This window comes from Rhagoletis pomonella, unplaced genomic scaffold, assembly GCF_013731165.1.
Source record: "Rhagoletis pomonella isolate Grant_MI unplaced genomic scaffold, Rhpom_1.0 Rhpom_scaffold_00007, whole genome shotgun sequence".
Lineage (NCBI taxonomy): Eukaryota > Metazoa > Arthropoda > Insecta > Diptera > Tephritidae > Rhagoletis > Rhagoletis pomonella.
In genome coordinates this window covers 30,749,398-30,759,399 of record NW_023458561.1, presented here as the reverse complement: position 1 = coordinate 30,759,399, position 10,002 = coordinate 30,749,398, and the positions used below count along the sequence as shown (strand labels likewise).

The 10,002-nt window shown below is 34.0% G+C and overlaps 1 protein-coding gene across 5 annotated transcripts in view; it reads left to right on the top strand.

Annotated features, from left to right (window-relative positions):
* Nucleotides 1-10,002, top strand: part of LOC118742578 (trichohyalin) — a 141,936-nt gene that overhangs the window by 37,860 nt on the left and 94,074 nt on the right. For 4 of the 5 annotated variants that reach the window (XM_036474752.1, XM_036474754.1, XM_036474757.1 and 1 more), the window contains 4 exons: nt 747-917; nt 3,463-3,719; nt 3,964-4,210; nt 6,428-6,483. In XM_036474752.1, the coding sequence (XP_036330645.1) occupies nt 747-917; nt 3,463-3,719; nt 3,964-4,210; nt 6,428-6,483 (731 nt within the window). Of the gene's footprint in view, nt 1-746; nt 918-3,462; nt 3,720-3,963; nt 4,211-6,427; nt 6,484-10,002 lie in introns of those variants that run through there. The other variant, XM_036474756.1, reaches the window with a different exon arrangement.

The following is a 10,002-nucleotide window of genomic DNA, read 5'->3' as shown; positions in this document are numbered from 1 at the left end:
TTCGTGTCAGAATAAACAAAATTTTCATATAAAATTTCACTCTACTGTTTTTGTGTAAGAGCACTTCATCTTTATTTCAGAATAGAACTAGCTCAAGTATGCCGGTAAAAAAGCAAATGTTCGTTAGAATTTTTGGGCAGTGATTAAACTATTCGCACGACTATTGTCCTAACTACAGCGCCTAAAACTATGACGCAGAATCTTTGTCATGTCCTCAAAAGGTCACAACAATATCACTGACCGTTGTCATCTTTAGAGCACTTGAAATCACGTTTTTGCGTAATAGTTTTAGGCAGAAGAACCTACATAGCCACTCCTGGTGTAAGAAACTGGTAACTGGTTCGGAGAGAGAGGCAATTTGCGAAGTTTTCTATTGGTGGTGATACCAATTAAGAAGGAGAAGAATTTTAGGCAAAAGTCATGCGATACATTCTATTCATTTGCATAGGAATAGAGCTGTACAGCTAAATATGATTTTATAAGCTAATTTTAGGCGCATCAGCAGAAAATTGGAAAGAGGGAGCTCCCAGCATTTTTAGAACCTAGCAAAGATTTCAACAGCAGCTAAGCTTGGTGGCGGAAATAGGCTATAGGGTTAACGGACAGATTTTAGTTAACTGATGGATAGAAGTGCCCATCAGTTAGCTTTCCATATAATTAATATAAAAAAATATATTCCTAGCTTGAAATGTGTCATACTTACATGTTCATCAACAAAAGCTGATTCACGATTTTCATTCAAATAGGAACACGTTATCAGTCGCTGGATCGCGGTGGCTTGGTTGATCCACATGATCGTGAATTTATACCCATACGTGAGCCACGCGATCGCTCACGTGATAGATCGCTTGAGAGGGGATTGTATCTGGAGGACGAGTTGTATGGACGCTCGGCGCGACAAAGTCCAAATCCTATAGGTAAGTCCAATAAAACACACATTGCTTCTGGAAATATAAAAAGTACAGCATTAACAAAAAGTTCGCCAAAGTAGTGTTTAGCAAAAACCGAGTTCTACTTTTAGCCAGTGTTGCAACAATGATTTTTTTATTTGTTACAAAAACACCTAACAAGTTACCAAGTTCAACAAGAAATTATCAAGCAAGTGCAGAACAAAAATACATACAGTGGCGAAAATATAAGCAAGGACGCAGCATTTTAACAATTGTTGGTTATTTTTTATTTTTTGTTTATTATTCTTTCATGAAAGTACAGCTTATTATGTAATAAAAAACGTGTAAGTCCGAATTTCAACTTTGTACACAAATTCGGAAAATTTTACAAAATTTGAAGTAAGTAGCTAACCTTTTATTTTTGGTAAATTTTTTTTGTTAAAGATGTCGTTTTCATATAAAGAACACATATAAAATTTCCAAAAATCAACGGTATTTTGTAGCCACCTCAAGCTAAGGCTAACAAAATTTTTTCAAAATTTTCCTAATTTTTGTATAAGGTTTGAAATATGGATTTACATGACTATAGTTAGATAAAATAATAACAAACATTAAATGAACAAAAAAAAAATATCCAAAACTTGTTGAAATGTAGCGTCCCTATTTATATATTCGCCGCAGTATATCTGACCCTCAAGTTACAATCTCGTAGATAATGGTATTTTATTTAACAAAAACGAGTTGATTTTTATATTTTCAGATTTCGAGAATGAACTAACTAGATAAAATAAAATACTTGGGTAAAAGTTAGGTTAGGTAGACTGCGTGGCTTTGCAGAGACCAATAAGGTCCACAGAGTTACCAGATTACGCAACTGTTCACTGACACTATTAGCACACTCAGTACACCGGATTCTAGATTAGGCAGAAAGCCTGCCCCCCAGTAGACTTATATGCAGGCAACAAAGAGCAGAACAGAGCTAATTTAAAGGCGAACGATGCTAGCAAAGAGTGTCCCATTAGAACACCCACCAGTAGCCTGTGGTCCTCCCTCCTGGAGGAAAGGAGGAATTTCGTTAACCTTGCAGGCTTACTTTTTGGTCTACAACGGCGCAAAGTTCAGATCAAGGACAGGCTTGAAATCGGTACTTCGTCTATCGGCATAGTTTCCTTCTATGAGGATGTGATGTGCGATAAGAGCGCTCTAATCACAGCCTGACTCTTGAAAGAAATTTTTAGAAAAATTTACCACGAAAGTCACAAGCACCATCAAATTTCAAATTCCCGCAAAAATATTTGAAATTATTAAAGCTTCTGCCTATGGAAAAGTAGAGATGCAAGGACCTCTGCTTTTCTCGCTCTAAGCTTTATTTTAAAAAGTGCTGCAAACGAGCAACTGAGAAAACATCAATCGAGCTCTTTTCTGTAGGGAGCAAGCCACTCGGCCACAGTCGGACAAGTTGAGGGATTCCAAAAAGATAAATTCTGATGATTATTTGTAAATATTAGGTAAGGTTACCTTAGATTGTCTGCAATATCGATTAGTTGATATGCAATTCGACTGATCTAACTGGCGAACCAAGGGACGGTAAGGACCCGTACTAGCACGCTTCCTGAGCTAGCTCATCTTCTGGTGTGGCCTTAGCTCATTGGGTAACTTAACTTTATTTGTTAAACGTTGCCAGTCACCTCACTAGCACTCCAAGGCGCGTTAATTGTTGGCAGATGGTGAGAGCGCTCTCATTCAAACCATCTGCGAAACTCAAAAGTTTCCGTATTTCTACTTTGGTTATGTAGGTTAGATCTTAGCAAAATTCTGAAATTGCGAGCTATAGTCTTCTTCTGCATAGTGCGAGACATTCGCAAAACGGGTGCCTCAAGGTTTCTGGTCCTTCTTAGTTGCTACACATTATGTAGAAGTCCTTATGGGGAACCTGTAACCTCTTCGCGTGCCTTCCGATGGCAACATGACCTGTTAGAAAACTGTGGATGTTGCTAAGTCCCCTCTATCCACCATGAGGAAACTTTCGGCCGTGTCTTGAAATGAGCTCGCTGATAGCGAGATGCATGCATGCACCCTTCTTAATAATAATAATAATAATGCTGCGAAATTAGAACTTATGTGTCCTCTCTTGCAAGTGCGTCTGCCTTCTCGTTTGCTAGTATAATCCGATGGTTCGGCACCCATAACAAGTGATAAGCAGATGGCTTAACTCTCTCGTTTAGAGATCTGCGGTAGTTTACTACGGTTTTTGAGTTGCATGTAACCGAGTCAAGCCGTCTGAGACCCGCCTGAGTGTCTGAATTGATAAAGATATTGTTGTATATGATTTCTCCTGCACGTAAGTATTCAACCGCCTCCTTGTCTCTAGTTTTGAACCATCGGTGTAAAAGTGGAGTGGTCCATTTTCTACAGGATAACTCGTCAGTTCTCCAACCCTCAGTGAGAAGAATCAGACTAACTTTTAAGTTTAGACAGATATTGCTTAAACCTACGCTGATTGTGGCATAATTTTTTGTTTGCTACAAATATTCCAGATGTTGATATAAACACTTTTCTGCCAACTTTTCAGGCTATCAAACGGGCTTACCATCATCGGATCGAGCGTATTTGGGCGATTTGCAACATCAGAATACCGATTTGCAACGTGAATTGGGTCAACTTAAACGTGAATTGGAGCTGACAAATCAAAAATTGGGCAGTTCAATGCACAGCATAAAAACATTTTGGTCGCCGGAGTTGAAGAAAGAGCGTGCGCTTAGAAAAGAGGAGAGCGCCAAATTTAGTTTAATCAATGATCAGCTGAAATTGCTGAGCACAGAGAATCAAGTAAGTAAACGACAAATCTACGTACATACGTTCGTACTACAATGGTATTTATTTCGAAACTGGGAAACTTTTCATTTAATCCATTTTTTATTTATTAAAACTGCATATTTCGTAATAACTAATTAAGTCCAATATCTCTTCTAACCAATAACTGTATTTGAACTCAATATATTGCTTTACCAAACATCTGGTTCTTCACTTCTGCTAATGTTCCGACCTTTCCTCACTGCTTTCGTACTTTTAGAAACAAGCAATGTTAGTGCGCCAATTGGAGGAAGAGTTACGTATGCGCATGCGTCAGCCGAATATTGAAATGCAACAACAAATGGAAGCATTATATGCGGAAAATGATCATTTACAGCGCGAAATTAGCATATTGCGTGAAACAATTAAAGATCTTGAGTGTCGCGTAGAAACACAAAAGCAAACGCTCATCGCGCGCGATGAAAGTATTAAGAAATTGTTGGAAATGTTGCAAACTAAAGGAATGGGTAAGTGGAGATGAAAATTTTGTACACTTTTTTAGCAAAGAAACTATCCGTATATGTATGTGAATACCTCTAAGAAGTTGACATAAAAATGCTGAAACGGATCAGAGTTAGTGTAGATTAAGGAGCCTATTTTAGCATAAATTTGGTGAGGTTTGTTAGTTTATTTCTTCGTGATAAAACCTAGTTTCTCTTATTACAACTTTTTGAACCTTTTAATTATATATTATAGTTTGGGCTATTCATTACATAAACTGGTCATTTCTACATATAAGAATAATACGAAATTCTGGTTATTAAAGTTTTTGTAGTAAATATCTAAAGGTAGTATATTCTTTGCCGCAATTAGACTGAAAAGGAAAAGGTCTTTTGACGATCTTTATTTCTTTTAGTATATCTATATATGTTTATTTAAGTCCAGTTACTATACCTACTTTACTGAGATGGTAGTAGAGAAGGTATACCGATTTGAAATACCGGCTCTACCGGTTATCAACCGAACTCAAAGCTATCGCAACAGGAAGTAATCATTACAGTAATGGACCTTCATTTACTGATACTTAACGCGAAAAAATGTATTATTGTCAATGAAAAATATCTTCACCTTTTGATATTATTGTATGCCTCATATAAGATCCGTCCACAAAACATAGCTGAAATTAATAATTCCAAGAAATCATAAGGAAATTAAACTTAAATACCCACCTAGAAACCCAAATACGCATTACCAGCCTTAACCTTTTCTGCTTTCATGAATCATAAAAATATGTTTAGAAAAAAAATAATAATAAGAGAACGTTCCAGTATGGTCATACCCCGGCAGACTAGCCAAATATTGGTCCCATTTAAAGTGTACCATGACCAACCGAGCCAGTTATTGGTATCTACGTTTTCCTTCCTTGAGGATACCGCTTTTGAATGAGCTCTAGGTTGGTCCAAAAATGCACGTGAAAAAGTAAAGTCGGAATTTTTATGCTCTCACCCCCTAGGATTGTTTCAGACCGAAAATATAGACCCCCATGTTTCTTTTTTTATTATATATTTATATTTAGAGGTTGCTCAAAACTCAGAAACTCTGTTTCTCTTCAGGAGATTTAATCATTTCACAGTAACTATAATTTATAGGTCCGCCAAAACCCCCGGAAAATGCCAGAAAATGTAGTGAGGGATAAATAAAAAATAGCTCGCATTACAAAATGGTTAAATAATCAATTGGGTCCTGTTATTGTAAGGCTCCTGAAGAGAACCAGAGTTTTCCGATCGAAACATATTGATTTAGAGAATATCCATGCCATTTCTATGAAAAGTTGTTTTTTCCGATGTAAAACAAATGGGGAACTTTTAGCGCTTTGAGCGACCTCTAAATATTTTCTGATTTCAAAATAAAAAAGGAGGGGTATATTTTTTCAATATAGAACAATCCTAGGAGTTGAGAGCATTAAAATTCCGGCTCAACATATTTTTGGACCATCCTAGTGAACACTTTTGGGCTGCTTCAGACATTTGACTGCGGCGGCCATGCGTCGAAGGCATTCTTCAACCGTGCCATACAAATATTCTCATAAAAAAAGACATGCAATTCAGGGTTACTAAAAATCCCATTCGAGTGATACCAAAAAACCCAAAGACTGGAAAAGAGCTCAGCTAAGCTCTATGCCAACTATACGAGCGGTAAATGTTTAAGTATTTCTACATTTGCGCTAAACCAAACGAGCCGTTGTTGAGGTTCCGAATATGTTTGCTGCCTTATACAACTTCTTGAGCTGTACTCGTCTCTACAAATTTTCATAAAATCCAATCCAATAAGTTTTATAAAAATTTCATTTCGAAAAAATCATCGGCGCAGTATGCTTTTCCTTAATTGAGAGTGCCCGTGAAGCGACATCTGCAGAATCTGGACTGACTTTTGGGTTTAAGTAAAACTAACTAAATTTGTTTTCGTATACATTTTCTTCTGTTCCGAATTTTTGTCCTCTATTAATACATTTTCTAGACTGTTTTGCTATCTCTAAAACTGGAATTTCCAAACTTTTTTTTAGAAGTCAGAATTCAATTACATATATTTTTAGGGCCAAAATGCTATCGTCGCCGATGTACTAGCTAGTTTCTAACGATATACAGCTTTTATAATTAAATAAGGTCAAGGAATCATTGCATTAGGAATATAATTTTCTTTGCTCACTACATTTGAATCTCTTGAATTTCTCATTCAACTTACAGGTAAAGAAGAGGAGCGACAAATGTTCCAGCAAATGCAAGCAATGGCCCAAAAACAGGTAATTACTGTTTAAGTTGCTTCTAAAGTTATCAAAAGAAAAAAAAAAACAGTCAAAAGTTGAGAAAAAATTAGAAAAATCAAAGATCTGAAAAACTAAGATTGGAAATAACTGAACGAAAATAAAATAAATTCATAACAAACCCCACACAAACAGCTAAATCTTTGCAAGCAACAAATAATTCATGCTGAGAAGCAAACCACACCTGATTCAAAAGTTTAGGAAAAAAAAAACAAAAGTGGTCTCAAAACTGCGTTTGATTTGCAAAGTCCACATGAAAGCCCTACTAAGGGTAAGCCAACAAAGAGTAGCAGTAAATTTGTAAAGCTACTAGAATTTCAAAAACTACTTCCTCTTAACCAAAAAGGGAAACAAAAACTTTGGTTGTGTCTTCCAAAAATTCTACAGAAATATTTAATTTGTTTCAATTTTTTTTTTGTAATTGAGCAACTTTCGTAATTTTCACACAGCCTACTACCTGTTATAATGTATAACTTGGCTTTAAAAGTTTCAGCAAACACACACACACATATACACAATATATGTTTTTATCTATGTTTTTACTTTTGATTTTTTTAAAAGCGTATGAAACTAAAGTTTCTTCTTACTTGTTACTTATTCATTGTTAGCATTTTAGAAACTTGCTATGAATTTCTACTCTACTTTTCTAATAAAAAATGCTCTTAAAAAGTATTTACATGATATGCTGATGCTCTGTTATTTAGTATAACAACAACTACATACATATTTCATGCTATAACTTTTCATAAAAAAATCATCGTAGGTTTTCACAAAAAATTAAATGAAATATTTTTTTTACCACTCAGCATTAATCATAAAATTCACAAACAGCAGCGCATTGGCTTTGAATAACACTGCTTAAAAACATATTGAATATTTATACACTTTTTTTTTAATAAGAAATAAAAAAATTGGCACAACCACAAAATTAAAAAAAAAATTTGAAATACACATTTGTTTAATTGAAATAAATTAGAAAACAGTTTGAAAAAATCGAGCCCTAACCACCAAAATAACGTAAACGATATTTTTTTAATTTTCCTTTTTGATGCGGCATCTAGATGCAGATAATAAATAATTAAAAAAAATTGGAAAAATATGAAAGTTTGAAATACATTTTTTTTATTGAATTGACAAAAAATAAAGAAAAAATTAGGTATCTAATTACAAAAAAAAACACTAAAATATTTGTAAATTATCATTTGAAAATAAATATTTTGAAAAAAAGAAATTAAAAATTTATCAGCGGAGCATAAATTCCACGCATACACAAACATGCCAATTATTTTTTTTAAATAAATTTTTAACTATCACCGAAGCGCACAACATACATTTATACATAAACACGCCTAGAAGTTTGCTCATTACATCATCGCAATCATTAGTTTTACATACGTTTTTTGTTTTGGTTGTTGTGATTTTAGGAATTGTTGTTGCTTTAACTTGCATTTGAAACTATATTTAGAGCCAAAATAAGAAAAAAAAAAAACAAAAACAATAAGTAAACAACATTGAAAAATCATTTGACAGCTATTTGGTACATACAAACTTATCATAATTTTTAGTATACAAGCATATTCCATTTACCTATTATAGTACATACCTACATGCATATATCCTTACATACATATCTATGTGTGTAATTACTTGTGTGTAGCGCTCCTCCATAAATGTTACACTGTGCACCGCGCACCCCGCCCCGCTGCCTTACGCCACGCAAAGTGTATCAAAAATCGGCAGCAGTAAAAAATCAGCGCAAACAAATACAAATTGTAGTTAGAGATCCCTTAACTTAGTTACCCACATACATATATGTATGTATATTACTGTACGTATTTTGTACTTTTGTGTGTCAGCAGAAAAATTTTAATTTCTCTAAAACCCCTGTCCCCAAATACGAACAACTACATAAGTAAGTAGGTTCATAGTGAATATCTGAACACATATATACATGTCTCTCCCGCCTTGTGATATTGACATGGGACAGTTACAATGCGCAGTGAACTGTTCCACTTTTATGATAGTAGATACACATTTACCGTTAAACACTGAAACACACAACGCACACACCCATATACATAAATACACCCCAACTAACGAAATTGCTACTATTTAGTATATCACTTTCTTGTATATCCTTGTTGTTCGTTTGCCTACATTTAAATATGTATACACACACACACACACACATATAAACAAAAACACAAAGCCATAAATGCATATTTTCAATACATTATTTTGCCCATTTTCCATTTCATATTCGTGCCTTTTCTGTACGGGTTATCGCTGGCAATAGTAGAACACGATTACTTTTTTTCATTTGTTGTTACATTCTCTTATAGTACTGTACTTCCCTTCCTGTCCTTTTAAGCATTTCACTACAAGTATTCGTACATAGTAGTTTTTTGTTTCGTGTTTCTTCGTCGACAAGTTTCTTAAGTTTCGAGTGCATCTGCATAACAACAAAATTCAATTTGATAGATTCCAAAGATTTCTTTATCCATGTTTCCCCGCCACTGTACATATATGGATCAGCGACTAGTATAACTCAAATGAAGAAAAAATTACCGTAATATGTTTTCGCAAACTACTATACTTAGTCTATTTGTTCTAGCTGCTATTGCTACTTATGTTCATGCATTTACATATGTATGTATGTATATGTATGCGGGTCATTCCATGACAAATCGACCAATGCTTGGAACCGACCATTTTTGTTTTGGATGAATTTTGGTCAGAACTTTTCTTTGATCATATAACGAAGTTCTGCCATAGAAACAAAATTAATTTTTTTTTTTTTAAATTATGCATAATTCAAAATTTCACAATTTCCGGTATTTTGCATGTGTATTTTTTGAAAATCTCAAACATTTTATAGGTACAAAAATGGTTCTGGTCTCGGTTTAAAGCTGATATTTAGAAGTATACAAAAGATATTCATAACCTTGAAGTTAACAAAAAAATTTAAAAACGAAAACTTATAAAAAGTGTTGGATTTTTTTATCTTAAAAGATCCTGAAATTTTCAAGAAGCTATTTTTTTTTAAATATATACCAGGTGACAAATGAAAATGTACACCGTGTTCTAATATAATATTCACAATTATTTTCATGAAATATGTTTTGCTGGCATAATTTTTTGTGAATACCTAGTTCAGTCTATGATATAAATTATATAAATCAAAGGTTCGCTCTTTATATAAAGTTCACAAATATTCGAAAAAATTTCAACCTTCCGATTATGCAGTTTTGTAGCCCATTCATTCATTTGCGTTTTTTATATAACAAGCAATTTACGAAACATGGCGGTGATTTTTCGAAATTGTTGTTGCCAACTGTCCCCCCATTTTATTTCATAAGAAATTCATATTTAAATTTAAAAAAAAAGTGAAAAAGTTCTAAAAAATTAACGGGAGTTTTTAGCCGTTTAAACCTAAAATTGAATGGGCTAAAAAGTGCATACTCGAAAATTTTCTAAAAATTCTGAATAAAAAGTTTT